We start from the raw sequence: 25651 nt of genomic DNA on the forward strand, positions 1-25651 counted from the left end.
TTTCAGTTTTTTCATCACAAAAAATGGGCTTTCGAAATAAGCTGAAAACTCAACATAAGAAATATCAAATAACTTTGGAAAAATCATTAAAATATCAGAAAAAGCAATAATAATGTTGACAAAAAAACACAAGGGTTAACTTGTAAACCTTGTGGTGCATTCAAAGTTATTGTAAAATATCCCTTTCTCGTCTATTTTTGTTGTTTAACATCAATTTGCTGGTGAAATAAGTTATTGTTAGAAGTTATTGTTGTTAAATTTTTAACAAATCATTTAAATCCCCCCTTTTTTGTGCTGATTCGAAAATGTATCCGTGAAAATGTATCTGTGACTCAAAACCGTGATCCGAAGCCGAACCATTAGTTTTGGGAAGCGTTGCATCCCTAGTGATGTTAAAACCAAATAGAGTCAATAAATAAACCAAAGTCTAACATATTGTTACTATAATAACTGTAATATATTGCACCTTTGTAGCTAGTAGCCTCGTCAGGTAGATCTCAGACACCATCTTGCTGCCACGCTCGCCCTCTTTCTGGTCTCCGTGGTCGTGGTTCTTTACCAAGTGCCAAACTTTGACCCCGCTCTCCAGGTCAGGGGTCAGCATGGGCACACGGGAGTGGGGGCTGTCAGGGCTGGTGGGTGTTGAGCGGAAGGGAACATCCACACCTAGATGGTCAAATGACAGATATACGTAAAGAAAATATAAATTCCAAAATTCTCTAGAATCAATTTGTAAATAGAATCTTACGCCCATAAAACACCAGTTTGTCAGAAAACCGAAAGCACGTCACATTTGCTTAACGCATCTGGATTTAAGGCAGAGTGTGTATTTGTAATCTGCAAGTGAGCAGGTTGGATGTGTGTGTTTAGAGTGTACAGAGATGGGAAAAGTACTCACTTTCCGTACTTAAGTAGAAGTACAGATACTTGTGTTAAAAACTACTCTGGTAAAAGTGGAAGAACTGATTAAACTTCTTTACTCAAGTAAAAGTAACAAAGTACAGGCTTGAAAATTTACTTAAAGTATAAAAGTAAAAGTAGCCTTGCGAATGACAATCATTTTTTATGCAAAGCTACCTGGAGCACACACATGTTACTAGAGAGACACTGAGGAACTTCAGTGAACATGGAGGACATGTCTTTATATGGCAATGGCTACATTTTAAATGGATGTCTGCCAATAGGCCTAAAACATAACATGTATGATTATTATTACAGAAACTGCAATGATTTGCTGTAAATGCAGATTGCTGAATCTGTTGAGTAGTGTCAAATGTAACGTACAGTAGATATATTCCCATCTATTTAGATTGAATATGGTATTGATGACGTAAACAATAATAATGATAACTCCAGTGAAATGATGTGAAAGTTGAGAACTAGATCAGGACTGGATTAAAGCCGATTCTGGTTTCCAACGTCCCCCCAGGTGTGTCTGTTAAAACAGACGGAGACAACTTCTCTCTAGCTAAGTTCCCATACACTTGTCAACTGAACTACAGTATCTGAAGTTGGTGAACAGGTGAAGACCACACCAAAACCACTAGCTAACTTACTTTAAATGTGAAGAACTGTAGACGAATACAACAGGCTTAAGTGAACTGACAACATGAGTTATACGACTTACAGTTCTCAAAGACGCACACACACAATCTCAGCTGATTATCCTCCGGACAGCGCTTTTTCTTTTCTCTCACTTTTGTCTCCGTGTGGCGCGCGCACCCGCTCGCGGTGTGTGGCGCGTATCCGCGCTATTTTCCAACATAACAACGCCTTGTACAAAACTAAAGTAACGAGCCAATTTTGTAAAATGTAAGGAGTAGGAAGTACCGATATTCGTGTTAAAATGTAAGGAGTAGAAGTAAAAAGTCGCCACAAAAATAAATAGTAAAGTAAAGTAAAAATATCTGAAAAATCTACTTGAGTACAGTAACAAAGTATTTGTACTTCGTTACTTCCCATCTCTGAGAGTGTATAATCATTTGCTGCCATTATTTCATCCATTGTCACAGTAATGATACAGCATGCACTCTTTTACTAAGAGACATGTTTTCAAGCCGGGCTCTGGTCCTCACTGTCTGTCACTTTGTTTGTTTTTTTGTCACTCTATTTGCTGTGACATGTTTTTTTGTTTTGTTCCTTTAAATCACTTTAAATCTTTTATGATAGATCCGTGTGAGCTGAGTTTATATGGATCTAAAGTGATCAAAAGTAGTGAGACCAGATGAATATTTTTGAAACCGATATTGCCTCTCTTTGTTGAATGTGCTGTATAACGGTACCTGCTAATGTGCTTTCCAACAGACTGATCAGGGACAGCAACAGATGGTGCAGCACGGCTGTGAGCTGGATGAATATTAAGTGTGTTTGTATTTCTTTAACAGTACTAACCGTATCTGCTGATGCTGCGTGGGAAGCTGGCGGAGGAAGGGATATTGAAAGAGGACATCTGTTTGGGCACCAAGGCCACCACACAGCGCTCGGACACCTGGAAGACAAAGGTAAAGATGGTCTATTATTTTTCTGAATTGGTGGCTTGCAGCGCTGGGGCCAAAAGCAATCATTGCTTGAATATAAAATGTTGTTTGCGAATACAAATCAAGGACCAGGGATTTGTAAAATTATGATTCAGAGGTGTTGATAGTCTTCCATGGGCAGTTGAGTCACACGACTTACAATGGCCTTTAGTTCAGATAAAACATTCTATTAAAATCGACAGTTGTTCACATCTTCCATCCTCTCTAGCTGGATAGAAATACAGATATTGCAACATTTATCACAACAGCTTCAACTACCAAACACAGTAGGACCAAGCCCATAAATATCTACTGTATATTGATCATGGATTTGCTCAGAATACACCTAACTGAGCTAAAACTGGAATAAAGTAGGATTTGTCAGTGCAAAAATAAGACACCTTTTTCACACCAATATAATTCTCTTGGGTGAAGTTCAAATGCAGTCAAGGGGAAGAAATCCAAACTGGGTTTAACACGTAATGAAGCTGAAAGGTTCTGTACATTTGGTGTGAGATTTCCATTTTTTCTTTTTTTTATTATAAAGCAGGTCGAGGTGCTATAGTGTATAAATACTATGGTATCAACCCTAGAGATGGTCCGATACTAATTTTTACTTCCTGATACCGATTCTGATACCAGAACTTGGCCGATACCGAGTACTGATCCGAGACCAGTGTGTCAAATGTTTTATTATGTTTTTAACAACTGTATACTACTATCCCTGTATGGATGTGACATGATCTCTATCTTGTTGTCGGTCTGGCTCAGGTTAAACTCTTTGAGAAACATAAACAATGATCGCCATAGAAATGTCTTTTTTACTCAAGGTTGACAGTAGTTATAAGGGAAAAAGAACATAAATAAACTACTTTAACATAGATTTTCTTTAGGGCTTTATTGCATGGTATCAGATCATTGCATAAACTCCAGTACTTCACGATACTGATACCAGCGTTTTAGGCAGTATCGGTGGTGATATCGATACTACTATCTCTAATCAAAACGCTCAGTCCACAGCCTGTATTCAGAAATTGTGCCTTTAAACGGCGCACCAGGACATCTGTTTTATTAGACAAAAGTGCGCTACACTGAAATAGTGGCTACACTTCCAAAACCCAAAGCTGATATTTGAGGGAAACATTTGACTGATAACGGAACAGGATGACTCATCTGAGGTGGGTGACCTGAATATAAACATAAACATAATCCTAAACATATTTTCTGCTTTACTGTATTTTATAAATTTGTAAATTAAATATCATTGGATTATTGAAAATTACTTGGACAACAGGAGCAATTTCAGTATCTCTCCTTTGGCCCGGGGAAATTGTGATGGGCATTGTTCACTCTTTTATGTTCGTTGTAGACAAAACAATTGATCTACTTATCAAGAAGATAATCAGCAGATTTCATTGGTAAAACAATCTAGTAAAATAGCAGCCCTAGTATTAATATTATTAACAGACCTGGTAGTGCATGAGTGTGTTGAGTCTCTTCCAGTCACTCTCTATCTTAGTGGTGATGTCCTCATCCTGCAGGACCACACGGGCTGTTCTGCCCTGCCGCCACTCTGAAGGAAAATGCAGTCAATAGTGAATGTACGACACGAGTCATATTGGGGAATGTGCTCTGTGTTAGTTTGTTCTCTGAAACTCTGTAAGTTGTCAAGCCAAGACGACAAAGTGTCACTAGGACAACTTCCTGTACATTTCCTCTTGACATTTGAAGTTGTTGTGATTCTATGAACAAAGCACAGTGTCTTCACAGAGATTAAAGCTGCCCAAAGCAACAAGGAGAAGCTGATCCTCTCCAAATCCCTAACCTGTAAAAGCCCCTTAAGGAGTACAACTACAAACCCAAGGCAGTATCAGCCACTAACTACCTACCCTATTTACTGCCTTTGAAGGTGCGTGTCAGCTGGATTTGTGCCAAGTCATTCAGCACTGGATGACATATTGTGGGCGTAAGCCTAAGTGTAGGTGAGCTGTCAGTAAGGTTTAATGTTGGTCTTGTTGAGTGATGCTCTGGCTAAGGCTGTAAACAGGTTTGGGGAGGAGGTTTTCTTCCCAAAACCAATTTTTGAGCTCTTTGCTGATGGCATATAGCCTGGATGCCAGCAGAATGTAGCGGCAACATTTGAGGTCGGGAACTTCGGGTCTGGACATGAGCCGTTGTGGAGCAACTATGCTTGAACAAGAGCTGTTGAGACCAATCAAATTGTCAGGGGGGGCTTTATACAATGATGGACAGATGATCAACAGTTATGTATTGATGAACGTGAGCAGACCTGCGGGATATGTCGCTCTGCACTGGACAGGCTCATATGACTGTTCTCCCAAGGTCCTGCTGTAATAATGAATACAGCTAATGGTTGTAATTCACCATGTGTTCTCTTGATACATCTATGGTATTATCTTATGATACATCCGAGGGATGTATGTATGCTTTATAGCCTGTAACGTGGATGTAACGTTATTAGCGTTTTCCAAACTGCCGGGGCTATTGGCTAGTAGCTATCATCAGCGGTAGCTAGATGTTGAGTTCTGTTGACAGCTACGCATTGCTCAACATAAGTCACATACTCCATTGGTCTGATTGTTCGTAGGTCTGTCCACTTGAGTGCCGAGGCATTTTTGTTCCTGGTTTGGTTGAAACACGCCCCATAATCTCAACCCAATGGAGCAGTATCAGACTCATATTCTGACTAGAATCGGAGTATTACAACGTCAGGCTAGATGGCATACATCTTCAGTCAAACAACTGATAATTCCCTGACACACCCACTCTAAGCTGTATTATTCCATCCTCTCATTATTCCAGCATATCATGTGCCATGGCCCATGTCTCTAATATACAAGACAATTAGCATTATGAAATGAGTAGGGCTGGGCACTGAACTTCGATAGGCACCAATCGAATTGCCCCCATATATCAAGTATCAAAAAATGCCTTGTCATTCAATACCAAATTCCAATACCTAAGGAGTAATTCTCAATGACAGCGAGCCAATAAGCATGCAGTAGACTTTGATCAAGATCTAATAATGCTGGTGATTGGCTGTCTGCATATTGTAAAGGCCTGCAGGAAAACTCTTAAGCACAGAGACAGGGCTCAATTGTCTGCACGTTGTTGTATTTTGACAGGCTTATTACAGAGGTGTAAAGAAGCTGAACAATTAAAATAACGTTTTGCGCCATAATGTGTAATGTAATTTCTTTTTGTTAAAATGGATTCTGTAAAATACAAATACAAATATAATATATGATAGTAATTATATATACTGTGTAGATATATGTATATATTTTATATATATATATATATATATATATATATAACTCTATATATATATATATAATATATAATTTATATGATATATATGTGTATATATATATATACTGTGTATATATATATATACTGTGTATATATATATTATACTGTGTATATACACATCACCGGCCCCTTTATTAGGTACCCCATGCTAGTAACGGGTTGGACCCCCTTTGCCTTCAGAACTGCCTCAATTCTTCGTGGCATAGATTCAACAAGGTGCTGGAAGCATTTCAGGGAGTTTGGTCCATATTGACATGTGGCACACACAGTTGCCGCAGATTTGTCGGCTGCACATCCATGATGCGAATCTCCCGTTCCACCACATCCCAAAGATGCTCTATTGGATTGAGATCTGGTGACTGTGGAGGCCATTTGAGTACAGCGAACTCATTGTCATGTTCAAGAAACCAGTCTGTGATGATTCCAGCTTATGACATGGCGCATTATCCTGCTAAAAGTAGCCAACAGAAGTTGGGTACATTATGGTCATAAAGGGATGGACATGGTCAGCAACAATACTCAGGTAGGCTGTGGCGTTGCAACGATGCTCAATTGGTACCAAGGGGCCCAAAGAGTGCCAAAGAAAATTCCCCACACCATGACACCACCACCACCAGCTGAAACGTTGATACAAGGCAGGATGGACCATGCTTTCATGTTGTAGACGCCCAATCTGACCCTACCATCGACTGTTCGCAGCAGAAATCGAGATCATCAGACCAGGCAACGTTTTTCCATCTTCTATTGTCCAATTTCGATGAGCTTGTGCAAATTGTAGTCTCAGTTTCCTGTTCTTAGCTGAAAGGAGTGGCACCCGATGTGGTCTTCTGCTGCTGTAGCCCATCTGCCTCAAAGTTCGACGTACTGTGCGTTCAGAGAGCTCTTCTGCACTTGGGGTAACGGGTGGTTATTGAGTCACTGTTGCCCTTCTATCAGCTCGAACCAGTCTGGCCATTCTCCTCTGACCTCTGGCATCAACAAGGCATTTCCGCCCACAGAACTGCCGCTCACTGGATGTTTTTTCTTTTTCGGACCATTCTCTGTAAACCCTAGAGATGGTTGTGGTGAAAATCCCAGTAGATAAGCAGTTTCTGAAATACTCAGACCAGCCCTTCTGGCACCAAAAAATGCCACGTTCAAAGTCACTCAAATCACCTTTCTTCCCCATACTGATGCTCGGTTTGAACTGCAGGAGATTCTCTTGACCATGTCTACATGCCTAAATGCACTGAGTTGCGCATGTGATTGGCTGCTTAGAAATTAAGTGTTAACGAGCAGTTGGACAGGTGTACCTAATAAAGTGGCCGGTGAGTGTATAATGTGTGTATATGTATATATATGTGTGTAAATGTATATATGTATATTATATATGTTTGTGTGTGTATATATATTATATATAAATATATATAATAATATAATATAATATAACGATTTGAATGATACCCAGCTCTAAAAATGAGTCTTTCACAGTAGGATTGCAGCCTTACCGAGATCCATGTCTGCAGCACGTGGTCGCTGTGAGCAGGGCATGTTCTTATACACCGCATCCAGGATCTTTTCCTTTACCTGAGTAATGGTGTCACAGTTGAGCACCTTGACAGGGATTTCTGGGCTATTCTCATTGTCTGGGTTTACACAGCTCAGCGTCTGGGGATCCAGGATAGAGAAAGAGGGAGAGGGGAGGGGGTAGGGGGAAGTAAAAGAAAGAGAGTCAAAAAGAAAGGTGTTGCCTTTTATTTCATGCTCCTCACCAAACTGTCCTGGTGGAGCGTATCTTGGCCAGAAATGTAATTTCACACCTCCAGGATGTGGCTGTGCAGCTCCAGCAGGAGCATTAAACAAGTAATGAGACTCAGACTCTCAGACTCACCGACATGGATATCAGAAAGGTGTCATCCTGTCGCTGGCTGTCTCTGTGTTGGAGCAAAAGCCTGAGGGGGAAGTTATTCTGACAGGCTGGATGAGGAATTCAGCTAAAAGAGAGGGGCTTGTTGTGTATACAGGTGGGCCACCTGTATACACAACAAGGTCTCTACAACAAGGTCTGTACTTGAGACATGTTAAATGTATGTACTGTATGTACCTTCCATTTCATTATTTCTCTGCTAATTTGGACAGCCTTGACAAAGTCCATTCTGCCTAGAAAACCTTAAGCCCATATTTTTGAGATGTTGAGGAAAAAGCATGATCCTCCATGTTTTGCCCTTCCAGTTAAGCTAGGAGAAGATACACATGTGTCTTCTTCCTCTACAAAACAGTTGGAGTTAGCTGTGACAAGGACTGCAGTGAACAGAGAATTGTCTTGATGAAGACGGCAGACAGCCATGCTTTTACGCAAAGAAGAAAATGGAGCTGGGGTTAAACTCACAGCTAATTGAATGGCTGTGTCAACGTTGTTAGCTCCTATTTTCTCAATTTGTTTTGAAGAAACTTTGTCTTGATCTCCTTAAGCCTGATGAGATGGACATCTGGCTATGCAAGATTATTTGTCTGTCTGTCACGCTGTCACGTTATTGAAACTCCCCAAATATTTAAACCATGCACACAATTACTTTCACAACACATGCCACATTTCTGTGGATCTGTCAAGGCTCTTTGCCAAGAGTCGTACAAAGATGAACACAGACAATATTTGGGACTATTTTTTTTGTTAATGTCTTTATGACTCACCAGCGTCTTATATTCAATCTGCTGTCGAATGAGTTTGTCCTCACTGAGGGAATAGCGTGCCTCTCCAGTGATGGAGTCTATGGGTCCCTTCTCCATTTGTTGTTTGATGGCACAGAACAGCATGAAGAGAGGCTCGCCAGCACACTCCTTTGTTTTGGAAGGGAACCCAGGGATTAGAGTGAAAGGTGGGAGAGAGGAAAATAAGACATAGGAAAGAAGGGAAGGCAAGGACAGAGATCTGTATTCATCAGCGCAAACGACGAGACTTAGTAACTAGAGCATGACACTTCAAACATGATAACACAGAGCTTTCTCTTCTTTAGAATCGCAAAGCTGGAGATAAATTTCACCCCACAGGTAACGATTATCCCTCCACAATGTCCATAAAACTAATCAATACCACACCATTAAAATGACAGCTACAACAAAACTTACACAGCAGTCTATTTCAAAGTCGATGCATATGAATTTAAGAAACATTGTCATAGTACACCCTTTAGAATGTTACATTGACACCTATAGCGATAAGGTGTGAGTTCATTTTACCTTGAGAAATTTGTGTAGCAAGAAGGCAAACCAATTTGTCAGCATCTTCTCCGCCACCGACTCTGTTCTGAAAGGCAAGAAGAAAGCACACTCATTTGTTAGCAAGAGGCGTCCACAGAGAGCTGGAGTGCTCTGATTATTCTTTTATAATTTAAGATGTAGAAGAGGCTGACATTGTTGGATCCCAAAAAAACTTGACAGAGTTTACAGAGAAACCCCATCCTTACTCAGACGCTCTGTCTCAAAGGACACATACTCTGATATACTGTAAGTTGAGTGCTGTTAGTGCAGAGAACATATTTGGGTCATGACATAATTGTGCAGACACAACTTAGATGTCCACTTCAAGTCCTTTTTACAGTTTTTTCCTCGCTGTGTCTGCACTTAGCTACTTTAGATTTCATGGTTTACCATAGCAAATCCTTTAAATCATGTAACAAAACCGTTAAATGGTGTGTAAGCTCTTTCTAATTAAAATGTAATCCAAAGCCTGCAGTTTCATAGCCACATGTCTCTCTCCACGCCTAACGTTCTGTCACTTGTTTTTGGTCCTTACCTGCATTTCAAACCTAACCCGTATTGACCTGACTGTTGACGGCATCTCATTAAGTGTTTCAGCAAGAGCATCATATTAGGGCTAATAAGTTCTTGTTGTACCGGCTCCCATGTGAACTCATCCTTATATTTAATGAGTGTGCTTGAGATTGAAAGAGCCCTCTTTTTCATTAAAGCAATAAAAAAATAAAAAATAAAAAAAAATCATAAAACATTCAGTAGGCCAGTCTCAGCACTGGGAAAACAATCGGTAGATAAGCAGAGGTGGAGGAAAGGATGAGAGGCGAGAGATGGAGGACGAGAGGTGACGGGGGAAGAAACGTGAGCTACAGCTGAATGTTTCATGAGTGGCACACAGAAGATAAGTCAGACTGACAACAACTGTGCCGCCACTGCACTCACTCTTCCCCATTAGGCTCTCTTCCACTGCCGGTCCCTCCCACTCTCTATCACTATTACCTCTCCTGTCTTTCACCTGTCTGCTCAGGCTCGCTGTTTCTTAGACTCGTAGCGGCTGTTTTACACCGCTGCACAAAGCAAAGCTGAACAGAGGTGGGCTTTTCTTCACTGGCCTACTTACTCATCCATCAGAAGTGCCGTAACTGGGGTGGAAAAGAACAGTGCACATAGGAATTATCCATGCCAAAAGATAAGCAGCGCTGATTAGAACTGGTCAGCTTTGTGAAAGAGAAGGCCTCCAGTATAAATCCTGTGCCCACAGTGGAACATATGGACAGGGAAAGTGAGAAAGAAATTGTCAGGTTTGATTCCAAGTCCAATTTTGATACCTGAAATTTACAAGGAAATGTGTGGGCGTTATACATGACTTGTCAAACGACTTACTAATAATGTATTTAGTGTACTTACCTTCCAAGTGAGTGTTATTTAAAAAACAGTGATACTATTCTTAGCAACTGCAACTAAGATGCATAGATGGGGACTCAAGTAGAGACTTGAGACTTGACTTGGGCTCTAGCTCAGAGACTGAGTGTCTCTGCTAGATGCCTAAACATGAGCTTCCTGAGTGACATACCTTGAACCCTTTTTTATGATGAATATAATTTTTCCCAAATGTATACGCATAACACAACCATGTGAAACTACTGATTTACCTGCGGAGGAGAAGTTTGGGGTGGTTCTTGCTCTCCAGGTTGCGCTCTATAAGATCTGAGAGCAGGTGTTTGAGGATGTCTGTGGCATACTCCAGCCGCCCCTGCAGAGCGGTCATGATGAGCGAGGCGATGTAGCCGCGGTCCCGCATGGAGAAGGAGCGCTGCAGCTCCAGTGTACGGATGAATGTCAGCAGGAACACCTTGTTATTCACCAGCTGAGCAAACTGCTTCAAGGCTTTTTCCACATTCGCCTGTCCGCTCCCCGCCACCTATACGCATCATGCGCACAAAGATGCACACGCTCATTAGACAATGCTCACTCAGGGATAGAAAAAGTCATAACTTAGATGGAGGAACATAAAGTCTGAATAAATCATTTCAAGGCATAAGGGGAAAAACAGAACCACTGGTGTGTGTCTACATGTTTACGGCTAACAAATCCATCCCCACCACGACACAATTGGTTGATGGCTTCTAAGTTCATTAAGATGTTTATCAGGAAAACACATAAACCATGCGTATGCTTAATACTTCTGCAGCAAATACAGGTCCTGTTATTTTGATTAGTCAGGATACAATCAGACCTTTTTAAAATCATTGTAACCACAACAAGAACTTGATTAAACCAACTATAGGCTAAGTGGCAAGCCCAATCTAATTGATGTACCTAAGAAGTTGTTCTACACTTAATGAAAAGGTCATCAAGAGTCATCAGAGTTTCTTAAAATTAGTTATATAGTGCTACAGAAATAAACTCTTAAAATGTAAAAACAATCTCAGCCGTGTCAAAGATCCTTTAAAAACCAGGTCCTCTTGAGTTTGAGACAAGATGCGATCCATAGGGATCTAGGTGAGGAGGAGACCAAAATGAGAATAAAACAAATCACACCTATGACTAAACCAAAATAGGCAATGGACACCGCAGTGCAAATGTAAAAAAAATAATGCTCACGGAATTTCATCAATTAAAAATGTACATCTGTCATCCTTCAACATCCAACTTATTGATGCACAGGAATACATAAACATTTGACAAACACCTAATACAATCCCCATCCTGAAAATCCACTGTGTAAGGTCAGGTTTAAACAAATCATTAAGTAAGAAAGTTTTGAATGTGAAAAGTTAAGAGTCAGAGACGAAGAAAAGTTTGGCTCAAAATACTGTAGGTGCGTGACTGATACTAAGGGATGCGGCAAACTAACCCACAAGCTCTTCCAGCTGGTGTGGACCCCATCAAACAAACAAACAGACCTCAAACCACATTGAGTAGACTGACATTTGCTCACATTGCTCTGCTCGACAGCAGTTTGACAACACTCGGCAACAAGCCCCAAATCAATGTATTTTGGAGTATACTAAAGCCCTAAGGTCAATATGTCAGAAAAATGGTTGAAGCTGGATTCAAGAACTGCAACCCTGCTCCATAGGTTGCCTTACCTCCAGCTCTCTGAGCACAGGGTGATCATCGATGCCAGGGAAGAGAACCCTCATGGCGTAGGTGCGATAGTCCAGGTAGGGGATGCCAGCTCTGTCCAGATCGCTCGTTAACTCGTTGATGTCTGTCTGCAGCTCTGCAAAGGCTGCATGGGACACAGGTGCGCCTTACACATTTGACAGGTGTGTCTCCACAGTAAACCTAAAGACGTTTCCTTTCTTAACTGTTTCTGATTGAAATGTTCAAACCGTTGTAAAACAGTAAAATGATGACAAAGAGAGCATACAGTCATTTTTAGATCCACATGTCTGTAGTAATTGTACAGTTCATAATATGCCTTGCAATGTACTCTATATTACATCGTGGGGTTGTTCATTTTCAGTTAACATTATTCCTTATTACAACTAAAAAAACAGGCATCCAAAACGTAGCTAGGTGTGTTATATTTAAGCTTTCATTAATGACCATTTAACCATTCCCCAGCCGATATGCATGTAAGTAAATAAACCAAAGCCACCATAAACATCAGCCAAAACATCAGCCAAAACATCAGTTCTCAACAGATGGCGCAATAATGCAACTACAAGTCAGACATTCTTTTGGGACTGTGACTTTTAACAAAACAGGATTTGTGATCCCTCAGATCAGTCTCACTCACCTTCCTTGCACTCCAGAGCCACCCGGGACTCCAGATTGTCCATCTGCATCTGCAGGCGTTTCAGAGTGAGGTCGTTCTCATGCGACTTCCGTCTGTAGGCCAGTAAGACTATAATGACGATGATGAGGAGCAGCCCTCCGCCAGCTGTGATGCTGAAGATAGCAGGAAGGGTGAGCAGGCTGTCAGACCGGATGTGAACTTCTCCTGGCGAGATGTGGAGTCCTCCTACTTGGACCTAAACAATAATTATAATACAGGCGTAAGCACAGTATTAAGTCCAAAACAGTGTTGGAAATGCTCAAATCACAAAGAAAATCAGGAATGAAAAGGCTGGCTTGAAGTCAATACAGCATTGCTTAAGAAGTAAATTGGCAAATACAATAGGAGTGGACCATTTTGCTGAACAGACGCCTTTGAAGAAAACAATTCCTGAAAGTTCCAGGCAAACCAGCTTTCTTTTTATAGCTATCCCTCGTTATTTGCAAGATTGGCTGTCAGTAATTCTGCAGAGCAATGTGCTGTAATTGGGAATCCACCAGACCATGAGTGACAGACAATGACAGAAAAGCCAGCGACTAACTGAAAGCCTGTCGGTGACCCACAAACACGATGACGTACAGACAGTGACCCACATCCACTCAGACAGCCGATCAGATACACACACTGACAGACACGTTATTAGACTGACCAGGACTTTGTGCTGCCCGGTGAGGTTTGGCGGCTCGCAGAGTAACTGAGTGTCAGACACAGTGAGAGAACAGGGCGTATCTCCGATCAGCACTGTGTAATTCAGCCGGGCTCCACCAGACGCAGACGGCACCAGGTTTCGTCCCTGCAACGCGGTTAGAGAAGCATTGTACAAAACTACAGAACATATCAATATAGCAAACATAAAACTTTGTTTCTTACACGACTAAAAGGAAACCGTAATTGATCGGTATCCTTACAAAGAAAGGTCTTGATGAGACTGTTTCTTTTTCAAATTGTATCCACTGTACAGTAACTATGTTGTAGACAATCTCCCCGTTGGAGTTCCCTTTGTTTTTTCTACAAAGTGTCAGTTTCGTAGCATCATTTCTTGCTGATCACATGTATTGCATTTTAAACTCAATGGATTATAAACGTGCAATTTAGGGGCATTAGTATAATTACTTTAATCAACCTTCTTGGAGAACACTGTGAGCCACTGACTCATGTTCTACAGGAAATTATTTTACCTCACAAAGGCAGATTGCTTCAGGATGCAAAGCAATCTGCCATGCTGTTCCTCCACGGCACACAGGAGGGAAGGCAAATGCACACGGTGTATAAGTGAAAGGCAGATGGACAGATTCCCTTCCTTACTAACTTAAAGAAGTTGCCATGTTCTCTTTGTGATAGTTCAGTTTTTCAGAAAAAAATGAAAAACGTGAGTCCACTATTGTTTGGTTAGTTTATAGCGTTTGTAGTAAAGCATTTAAATTAACTTCATAAATGATTGTTAAGAAATATTAGGTATAGCAGATTGTGATAGCAGATTCATTCATGGTTGAAGGAACAGCCGTGAGGCATTAGTAGTAGTTCATGTTCTTACATAGTATGTATTTCATATTGGCTTTTTTAGGTCCAAACTCAAGACATATCTGTTTAGTCTGGCTGTTAATATGTAGCAGTGGTGTGACAATTTCATTCTTTTGTTTCTTTGTAACCTTTTCTGATTTTACTGTTTTCTATGTTCACTTTTTCTATTGTATGATATGATTTTTACTCATTCTGATGTTAAGCACTTTGAATACCTGCTGGTAGTTGTAAAGCGCTGTATAAATACATTTTGATTGATTGATATTCCTACAGTCACTGTCAACGCCAGATAGTATTAGAATTTCCTCTCTGTCTATTGCAGTGAAATAAAAAAATAAAAAACCATAATCGCAGTAGCAGGTCGGACGTACTTTGAGTATGATGGGAGCACCTGGTTTCTGCTCCAGGACACCTGATAGACTGAGGGGTTCCAGGTAAGGGTTGGGGTAGTACACAAAGCTTGTGTTGTTGTAAGTGAGGAGAGCTTGGACGTTGTTGAAGACAAAGCCAAACTCGTCCACGTGTTTGATGGTCTCCTGGTCTGCAGTGTACTCCGCCTTCAGAGAGGGGGCGAAGCAGCTGATGGTGGTTGTGTTCAGCACTTTGCACACCTACAGAAGACATCTAATCAGTCAACGTTACACACGTCACAGCACATAGGGTATCCACATCATACGCAGATTTAATGATGTAATGGCTCACAGTGTCTGCTGCATTATTAATAGTTGCATACAAGAATGAAAGACAAAACCAATGAATCCGCTTGCAGGTTAATTATAAACAAATGTGGATTTTCAAGTCCTCAGCAGAATCCAGAGTCACTATTTTACACTCAGAAATGTCTGTTTATAGCAATGGTGCTAACTTTCAAATCATTTTAAATTATTTCACCCTATGCGAATACATTATAATAATGCAGTACATTAAGCCCCGCTTGTAGTTTTTAGAAACCACGCTGAGTAGATCTGAACAGATCTGATCTCATTTCATGTCCAAATGTGGCAGCATTACTACTCTCAGTCATTTTAAACATCCAGATGTTGTGAATCTTATGGAGTCTTAAATTGTGTAATAGCATAAAAATACTGATGGTCTCCATGGTGATAACCTACATGTCTGACTCTTATTCATTAGCTTGCTACAGTATTCTTTGCATATTTACCTCCTCCCTTCCATATGCTTACCGGTCTGCTCTTGTGTTTTTACCTTCTGCTTGTAACAGCTGCTTTGCTGCAACAATTGCTAAAGTAGTGACACTAAAGGCATTCCATAGAGCTGGGTCATATGCTAATAGGGGGATTTTTTTCAGCCATGTTTTCTGCATATCTACCAGAAACCAATCACTTGCTCCCTTGATGAGGTTAATATCAAATTCATCAAACTTCTTTTAGTTCTGTTTCACTACTGTCACTTTATCAATAACTAACTGCTCTTTGGAATTGGCATGCACCTTCTGTTTTCCTTTGCAGTTCTTGAAAATCCTTCTCAAAATCTAGCAGGGCTGTTAAATTCCCCCAGCTTCAGGCCAATTTCTAAGCTTCCCTTATTATCTAAGGTTTCACAGAAAGTTGTTTCAAGTCAATTAACAGCTTTTGTGATTTGAAAATATTTTTTAAGCAATTCCAGTGATGTTTTTGAGATATGTGTGATGAAGAGACGGCCCTCATTAAATTTACCAGTGACCCTCTTTTATCAGCTGACGTGGGTTAAAGTTCAGCATTAATCCCTTGAGGTCTCAGTGCTGCCAGTGACACTGGGAAATGTAAATGTAAATGTGCTGTATTTATATAGCGCTTTTCCAGTCTTAACAACTGCTCAAAGCGCTTTTACATCTACAGGAAACATTCACCATTCACACACATTCATACACTGTGGCGGGGGCTGCCGTACAAGGTGCCACCTGCTCATCAGATAAACATTCACACACATTCACACTCCGATGCGCAGCACCGGGGGCAACTCGGGGTTCAGTGTCTTGCCCAAGGACACTTCGACAATGACTGCAGGGGCGGGGATCGAACCACCAACCTTCCGATTGACAGGCAACCGCTCTACCACTGATCCACAGCTGCCCCACAAAACATGCAGTTTTAATTGACTGGCTCACATTCTGGGCTGGCATCATTAAAGCAACACTAGAGAACTTTGTGTACCTTAAAATAATGTTTCCAAAATCAGACACCGATCGTTACAGGGTGAACGGCACTTCTGCATTCGCTTTGCGGCTCTCTACCGGCTATAACGCAAGTTTGCCAGATCGGGTAGTGGATCTATAGTTCCAACGAGACATATTGGGACATTTCCATAAAAATGTAAATAAAACTCTTCTTCAAAGATATTACATTTGAAGTTCCTAGTGGCCTCATCTTGGTCTTCTTTCACATTCTTCCATGTGAGTTGTATTATCTTTAGATATAGTGTTCATTATATATAATGTATTGGTCTAGACAAAGCCATTGCTTTCATATCATATTTATTTTGTTTTCTGTCTTTATTTTGACATCAAGAAAAAAATGTCTTTAAAATATTTACCTTTTGCTGACACAAGCAAACAATCTTGTCATTCCATATCTGGCATTTCCCCACTTGCTACTTGCTAAGAATTGATTTTTAAGAATATATTGATCTATTTCAAGGTTGAGCCAAAAGTTCCCTCCCAGAAGGTTTGACCCTCCTTCAGTCAGTGTGCAGTCTCAGATCCTCAGGCAATTCCCTGACTGGTCAAAAGTGGAATAGAGGCCAAAAGGTGACTGGACTTATGCCACCGGGGCCCCAACATTTGAAACAATCAATCACTTTGAGAAAGACCTGCCTGAAGAGCTCAGGCGAGCAGAATCAGCACCATAAATCACCTCTCAAAACTGAGTTGTACTTTCATGTCAATCTCATTTTGGAAAGAAACCTCTCTGTATGCAACCTCTGTCTAACCCCGTAGTTTATAAAGAACATGGCTTCATTTCAACATACACAGCAACGCTGACGTTTTAAAAACTGCGGCCTATTAGACTGCGCCATAGTATTTCAAGCTCTTGTTTGTTGCTATCCTTATCCACGGGTACTGCGTGTGGCCCTTGCTTACACAATTTTTGGAGAGATGTCTTTCATACTCTATCCAACATCTTAAAGCGGATTCTAAATCTGGATCCTCTGGTAGCTCTGTTTGGCATTACAGAGGGATCTTCATTTGACAATCTGCAGAGTGCTGAAGGATTGCCTTTTTTGCAGCATTTCTCAAATGGAAGAATGCTGCCCTGCCCACATGTTTTTTTATATGATAGTACATTTGTGTGCATTTTATTTTTTTATTTTAACAATCAGGAATATATTTGCACAACCCTGGGATTTTTTGCTGAAAATCTCAATAAAAAGGTTTTGAAAAGAAAAGAAGCTATTGTTGTAAATTGCATTCATCGTGCAGGCTGTTTGGTACAGAGACACTTTGGTAGTTATATAATATGTTGTACTCAAAACTAAACTAGGTCTAAACATCCTGTCACGAGGATCATCAGGTGAAGCAAAACAGGTTTGTGAATTCAAGCTTAACAGAGATGTCACTGCAGATCAGTATGTAAAAATAAAAGGTAGGAAACCACAGCCCTAAATGTACCTTTTTACAATTGTAGCCAACTATCAATAAAGAACAACTTTACTGTGACATTTCCATCAGCTTGAGTAAGCAACGCCAATAAAGGGTTGAGAGCAGTATATTAGCAGCTGTTAAACTCACATTGACAGATTCATGGCCGGCATATTTGACTCTGACGCGTGGCTCCTGAACTACATCCAGGTTGGTTCCAGTCACTGTCAGAGTGGTGTGTCCACTGTTTGCAAGGAAGGAACAAGATTATTCATAAATAACAAGAATTGTTGGTCAACTGCATGTACGCATGCACATACAAACACTCCACTTTAGCTCAAGGTGACCTATTTATGAACGCTAACCATGATTCACCGTGATTCAATTAGAGTGATGGCCGCAGAGAGAGCAATCTTTTTAACTCGCAAAACCCCACATTTTCCAGAGGAACTGCAGTAATGCAGGTTTGAGAAGGTTTTGCTGGCAGGGTGGCTCGCTCTTTGTTATTGGGCAGGAGAGCCAGATCAAACGGCAAACCAGCTGGCTGCTGTTTTATATTCATCCATAACTGTGAGGCTGGCATAGCATGAATACAGGTGCTGCTTGTTTACATATCTGTGCTGGGTGTGATTAAAATAAACAACACTCAAATCTTTGTATAACCTGTGCAGCAGTGTGAGCTTAGAAAACTGTACTATGGAATCGGAAAGTAGAGAAGGAGAGACAAAGAGTGTGGGGGGGGGGGGATACAAGAGAGAAGTGATGCTTCAAAAAACTGGCCAGACTAGTCAGCCTGACAGAGTGCCAATCCCTCTCTTCTCAAACTTCAAAGGGTACCTAAGCTTGTAGGGCCATATATTGGGACTGCACATTCATGATGAGGGCTCTTGATTGCAGCTCCACAAAGCTCCTCCTGTCAAAAGGCTGAGGGCCAGGGTGTCTCTCTGAAGTCTAATCTGCAGGGACGTAGTGCTGGGTAATCCCAGCCAACACTAAATTAACTGCCATCTTTTATTTAGTGGCATACAGGTAACACACCTTTCAGCCGCGACAGAAATGTTAATGCAGCAAATTCACTTTCGTTGTAATAAGTTTGCAGCATCGCACTCACATTCATCTGAAATCTGTTTTCATATTTCAGTGAAATGTAGCATAAATTATAGTACTATTTTGAACACCTATTTTATTTATTTACGTGAGTCATCTTGTTGTGAACACGGATTTGATGTGATTTAAAAATCTAGTTATAAGAGCAGCCCAAGCTCTCATTTACACCTACCAATCAACCAGGGACCATGCAAGCTGCAATTTACAAAATCAAATCACTTCATCTCGCATTCATTATTACACATTTCTCTAATTAGACTAACACCATGCCTGTGACCCATGAGCATGTGAGAGCATTGTTGGCCTACCAAATGTATCCACAATTTACAAGCAACAATTTGTTGTTAATTGCAACCGTTTGCAATTTGCACATGTACTTGCAAATCGCTTTTGTGAGACAGGCCCGGATGTTTGCATGTCTGTGGATTGTGTGACGTTACAAGATCTTCAAAAACATGAAAACTGGGAAGCAAAGTGTGTAACTTTGGGTTAAAAATGGGGGGGGGTCTCCACTTTTGAGCAAAATTGAAATTTTTAGCATATCAAACACTTCATTTTTCTGCAACAATTTGTGCCTTTTCTGCATCCATTTATGGTGCAAATGTATTTAATTACATAAAGGAAATTATTATTAGATATTTGGGGGGGTTGCTCTGGCCAATTTTGTAAATTACACTTATGCTAGGAGGAGTTCATCGTGACGTATCGGGGCACACACGTGGCTGGTCTCTGAACCATAGATGCAGTTATGTAATGCTTAGTGTTACCTGGTGATGCTCCACAGGGGTTCAATGCGCTGGACTGTGGGGTCCTCTATGTACTCAAAGGCCAGACTCCCAGGAACGTTGGCCCGGTCGACACTCAAACTGACTTGCACCGGCCCGGCTCTCGTCACAGACGGCGCAGAGAAGCACACAATCTCCGACATGGTCCTCCTGGTGGGAGCACCCGATGAGAGATTTATTCATGCCTTTTAATTGTGACTCTGCCCACTCGTTACTGCAGTGGCAAATCCCTGATGCGGTTATGAGCCAATGTACGTTACCATGAGGGGAGAGCATTAATTACAGTCAGACTCATCTCTTCCTTGTTACAGATACATTAGGGATGGAACGCTGTAATTAGAGGGTGCTCAAGCTAATGGCTTCCTCGCTTCACCCCTGACTCCTACCATGTCAGGCATTTTGAACTTTAAATAGATATCTATTAATACAAAGAGAACCTACGGATGTGCGTTTCATCACCTCCTCACAAATCATTATAAAGTCTTTTCATGTAACACACAAACACTTAGTTGTATCTAAAGTGTGCTTCTATAAATGCAGTGATTACTTACTATGTTTTATAGAGATTAAAGAAGGCTAAATCTTTGATGTTGTGCGGAGGCAGTCCCATGTTAGTGTCTGTGTATCTGGAGTCTAGAATGTAAAGCCCTATTTATGGTCCTGCGTAGCGTAGGTACATTTGTAGGTATGTGTAGAAACGGACCGTACGTCGTAGCCTGACCTGCACCTCTCAAAAAATGTAACTAACTGTGATTGGTCCCCTTGGCCTCCCCTGCATACACACACGCCGGCCTCGCTACTCTCAAAGAGATACACTTGAATGACGCAGACACCAGCGCACATGTATAAACCTCAACCTACTTAGGTAGGCTATGGCGTAAAATCTGGGTAGAACCCACACAGAAGCATAAATCCTGTTAAAGGCATCATTTCATATGAGGAAGTTATGTTATCAGACTCACCTGTACAGCTCACAGGTCTGATTACCAAAGTACACATTAACGGTGCTGCCAGCGCTCAGGTTCTCCCCGACAATGGTGACCTTGGTGCCCCCAGATTCAGGTCCTCTGCCTGGGGTCAGCGCCATTATCGAAGGGTTCTGTGAAGAACCAAAATTCATTAACCTTTTATTCAACACAGATCAAACACAGAGTACAGTGCATTGCATTAATAATCTATCAGCCTTGGCTAAATAAATAAATTAATAGTAGCAAAAAAAAAGTTGTAGTAACATCAAACCTCTTTTAAAAATGTAGACAAAAGAGCTTCTTTAGAAAAGAAAAATAAATAAATGAAGTATGATCCCTATCAAAAAGAAAGACTAATAAAACAGTGCACCTTCAAAAGCAATCAAAATCATACTTGACTTGAGTGCAATTAACCACGATTCTTTTCATTAGCCATGCAATGTAAATAATGCACACGGTGAACACGCCAATAGAAACACCTTCTGAATGATGAAAAACTCTCTATGCACATCTCTTCATGTTGTACTTACTGCAGAGAAAGTACTTGTCTGTGACACTTGTTCTGAAGTCTGCACGAGGTGCACAGTGAGCACACTCTTTCTTTAAAAATACCAGTGCATGTGTGGTAAACGGTATATGCATGGATTGTTTATGCATGCTTAAGAGGTGTGGACTGGAGTCACATGACTTGGACTTGAGTCTGACTCAAGTCACATATTTGATGACTTTAGACTACTCCAGAATTTCAGGAAAAGACTTGCAACTCTACTTGGACTTCAACACCAATGACTCGTGAGGTCACTTGGACTTGAGCGTTTTCACTTGAAAAGACCTTTCCCCAAACACAAAGATTAAAAAGTGTTTTTTTTTTTAAAAACCTAACTTGATTTCCTTTCATTTCCTGAATCAACTAATCCTATTAATTCCCAGCAAGTCAATACTTTATTTCCCAGATCCACTTTAGATTGCAGAGAGAGAAGCATGCAGTGAAGTTATGTAGATAAGTGCCAGTTTGAAACAATGACACCAAAGAATTTCGTTTTGCGTATTAAGACTACTTACTATCAGAATTACTATTTAGAATCTGCGCCCTATTGTTTTTTTCCGGGGGGAGCAGTAAGTCCGCCTGCTGAGCCCCGGTAATCAGCATGAGTGATGAATGAATTTGAAATTGTTAATGTTAATTACAAAGCAGTTTGCCATCTCTTCTCAATGGATCTGACACCTAATGAGCTGTGCTGATTTCAGACAGTACTCACCCAGCCTCCCCCGCTGGTGCCAGGGGAAGGGAGCTACACGAGGTCAGTCCGCAACGATTAACATTACTGTTGGCTGGGATACAGCCGAGTTTCCCTGGTGCGGAGCTTGGCCTCCAACACGACAAACTACAGTTATTACATGTTCAGTTGTTACATTAAGAGCCATAAGAGTAGCTAAAGTTGATCAACAGAGAGCTGGAGAATGAGAGAGAGAAACCACTAACTGCTTTACTGAGGTAGCTCATAACAGCATGTAAACATACACCTGTGTGGTTAGCTAGAATGTTGCTGAATGAAGATCGCTATAAGTGCTTGAATGACCTTGTGTAACATTCACTTTAAATGTAAAGAGAATAATTTGCCACTATAAAGATAAATGTAACAAAAAATACTGCGGCGAGCTATAAACACAGAAGCATGTCAGCACGTGAGCCAAGCAGGATACCGGAACAGCCGAGCCGGTCTATTTAGCCGGTGAAGTCTGCTCCGCAGTAATGTGCAATTACGTGTTCAATGTAGCCTGTCAGACTGGCGATATTTAAATAGTAGAGATTGCCCAAGTCAATGCGGCTTCCAACTTCCAACTTTGTTCGACATTGAAAAATGCACAAAGATCGGTAAAGTTAAGTCGAGGCTAAATCATTTAATCAGAGGTGCCGTATCGGCAAAGTGTTGTGGGTTCCCTCCCTAACTCGTACTTGTAGGTGCTCTAAGCGATGTCACAAGTTTTTTAGGCTGAAACATTTTTTGTCACATACAGCAAACATCTCACTATTGGCTAGCTGCCTATCTCCAGAACACACTGTAAAAAACGCGGTCTCTGTAGACAGCCCGGGCTTCACAAACGGCAACAAAAACCAACTGTGCCAACCTGCACCACCAAACACAGCGTTCCAGCCAATAACTGATAAGTGGATTTGGGGGTGGGGTTTGGGTGCGCGAAAGGGGAGGGGACGGGATGAGGAGGAGGGAGGGGCGAGCTAGCCTCGTTTTGTTCGACAATAACTTCAAACGGCAACAAGAAGTGACATCCCCCACCCCAGCTGAAAAAACCCACCACTTTTTTTTTTTTTTTTTGCTGCCTCCATCTTCTTTTGAAACTAAAGGTGTCTTCTGGCTGTGGCAACAGCCATATGCCGGGAATCAAAAACAACACACCTTCGACATGTGTGTTTGTCGCGTTAGGTCACAGCAGTTTCCTGCTGTGTTGCTATGACGACCAGCCAGCCATGTTCGCCTAACGCATGAGGCGGTACTAAGGCTGAATCTCATTTCTCTATCTCACCCCTTCCCTTACCCCTAGCCTTTGGGCCTCAAAACCAAGTGGTAAGGGCTAGGGGTGAAAACATACTCCTATGAAATTGGACACCACCTGGTTACATCACCATACAGTATTGATCACAAACTTCCAAGATGTCGTCTGCAATTGTGTGTATGTTGATTGCGTGGGTTTTGACAACAGCGAGATATGCATGTCTATATTTTATATTTCTTCTATGTTCACTTTGGTGGTGGTGGTGGTGGTGCAGAGGCAAATGTTCTTATCTGTGTAGGCTACTACTTAGGTCTGTTTGTAGTAAATATTTTTATACACACCGAATGGTGTGTTGTATATCTGTTTCAGTTATCACTGTTTCAAATGACATGGATGTTCAGAAACACAAAAATGTATCTTTATTGCCCAATAAAGTAAAGATAACAGGCAAAACATTACATAAAAATATATTCTATTACAGAACCATTATCTACTAGTAGAACCATAACTTACATATTACATACATATTTAAAAGGCACTCAAATGTGTAAAAATCAAAAGACCACAGAAAATCTACAGTTATTCTGATATTCCAGACCAGTCTGATGTCCTGTATCATAACTAACAACAATGCACAGGTGCATGAACAGGAATTAATTACAAATAATTGCAATGATACAGTAGCAATACAACAATGAATGGCTTCAACATGAACACGTGACTCATTCCCGTAGTTGCTTTAAAGCATATTTTTATTTAAGAAACTTCTGATCGTTTTCAGCCCGAAAGTGGATCAGCTACTGGGTGTCCTCCTGCGTCCCTGTCTGATACAGGACGGTATACATAACATGTATCGATGTCTCCAAAGCAAGTAGTGTTGTGCACTGATATCAAACGAAATTCGCTGCTAATGGAATGTAGTTCACAAACGTATTAGGTATTAGGGGACCACTAAGGTTAAAGCTGTCGACATGCATGGAGTCCAATTCAAGGCAGAGAAATGCGGGACAGTTGTGCAACTCACTCAACTCAATGTAATGTTAACGTTAGAGATTAGCAATTAGCGTTAGCATAGCAAGCTAGCTAGCTGCTGGAGCTGCTGCCCTCGCAATCCGAAACCGGACAAGCGGATCAAGATGGATGGATAGCATGCTAGCGATTTTTAAAAACATTTCAATTAAGAACATGATTGGAAGTAAATATGTGCAGGACCTTAATAGAGCACAAAACAATTTTTAAATCAATTATTTAAGCCCAAATTATTTACATTTATGGGTCCCATTGTTGCCGGCTGCACAGTGTATTCTGGGTACTCCTTTCAAGTAAGATCATGGATCATCTTAAAACTAAGGGGTATCTACCCCTTTGTCTTAGCCCCATCCCTCGATTAAAATGAGTATTGGGACAGCCCTAACTCTCATGTGAACAAGCAAAACTAAGGGGAAGGGGTAAGATAGAAATGAGATTCAGCCTAAATCTGCGGTGGAAACTGGAGTACAGGGCACCGCGGTCGAGTAGAGTTTAGCAGTGGGTAAGCGATATAAGTAACAGAAATTGTGCAACCTTGCGGGTGAATGCAACTGTTTATGCCTTTTTTCTGTTGTTTTATGCAAACTGTGGTGTTTTCTCTCGCACACATGCACACACAAAATTTCATCATAAAGTGAGTTGTTTCTTCTTTTACATTTATCTTTTTAATTTATCTAGATATTAAACATGAACGGGAAGTGTCTGTGTTATTAAATTTAGTGGCACTTGTTAAAACTTGTTGAAATACAAATGTGTATAAAGACCTTAATGATTTGTGTAAATTTAATTTATTATTACTCTGTTGTTTAGATGGGCTAAATATTGCGTTATAACTTGTTTAGGAATTGAAACACAAAGTTTAGGACGTTGGACTTGACTCAGAACTTGCCTGTCTTGACTTGGGACTTCAGTACAAAGACTTGAGACTTACTTGAGACTTGGTCTCACGTCTGGCCTGTGGCCCCAGATGTTTGCTTCGGAACAAATTGACGAGAGTGAATGTGTTGCAGTGTCAGAATTACCACAAAGGAGTAGAGCTGGGAGGACTGTGCGCGTAGTTCCGGTCTGCATTCGCCAACACACAGCTTAACTGGACCTGGAGCACTTCCTTTAGGAGCCGCAGCCATCTCACACACAATCCTGTCAAAACAAAAGACTCAAATGCAAAAGGTGCAAAAAAACACAACAACAGATCATTGTGCACACAAGTAATAACACAAGCCAGACACACACACACGCACGCACGCACACACACACACACACACACACACACACACACACAC

General features: G+C 41.0%; 1 protein-coding gene and 1 long non-coding RNA gene across 3 annotated transcripts in view; one reads left to right on the forward strand and one right to left on the reverse strand.

The window, feature by feature from the left end:
- LOC116687366 (uncharacterized) overlaps window positions 1-25651 on the forward strand; it is a 138087-nt gene that overhangs the window by 41508 nt on the left and 70928 nt on the right. The window contains exon 4 of the long non-coding RNA XR_004331524.1: window positions 2385-2501. This is a non-coding gene — a long non-coding RNA (uncharacterized LOC116687366). The remainder of the gene's footprint in view (window positions 1-2384; window positions 2502-25651) is intronic.
- LOC116687361 (plexin-A2) overlaps window positions 1-25651 on the reverse strand; it is an 86798-nt gene that overhangs the window by 5551 nt on the left and 55596 nt on the right. For both annotated transcript variants that reach the window (XM_032512682.1, XM_032512684.1), the window contains exons 14-28: window positions 25391-25508; window positions 20820-20956; window positions 19840-20007; window positions 18116-18209; window positions 14760-14999; window positions 13517-13660; window positions 12829-13063; window positions 12173-12315; window positions 10733-11001; window positions 9066-9132; window positions 8520-8666; window positions 7337-7496; window positions 3986-4089; window positions 2392-2488; window positions 467-666 (exon numbers count right to left, since the gene is read on the reverse strand). In XM_032512682.1, the coding sequence (XP_032368573.1) occupies window positions 467-666; window positions 2392-2488; window positions 3986-4089; window positions 7337-7496; window positions 8520-8666; window positions 9066-9132; window positions 10733-11001; window positions 12173-12315; window positions 12829-13063; window positions 13517-13660; window positions 14760-14999; window positions 18116-18209; window positions 19840-20007; window positions 20820-20956; window positions 25391-25508 (2323 nt within the window). The remainder of the gene's footprint in view (window positions 1-466; window positions 667-2391; window positions 2489-3985; window positions 4090-7336; window positions 7497-8519; window positions 8667-9065; window positions 9133-10732; window positions 11002-12172; window positions 12316-12828; window positions 13064-13516; window positions 13661-14759; window positions 15000-18115; window positions 18210-19839; window positions 20008-20819; window positions 20957-25390; window positions 25509-25651) is intronic.

The sequence above is a fragment of the Etheostoma spectabile genome, chromosome 4 (assembly GCF_008692095.1).
Source record: "Etheostoma spectabile isolate EspeVRDwgs_2016 chromosome 4, UIUC_Espe_1.0, whole genome shotgun sequence".
Lineage (NCBI taxonomy): Eukaryota > Metazoa > Chordata > Actinopteri > Perciformes > Percidae > Etheostoma > Etheostoma spectabile.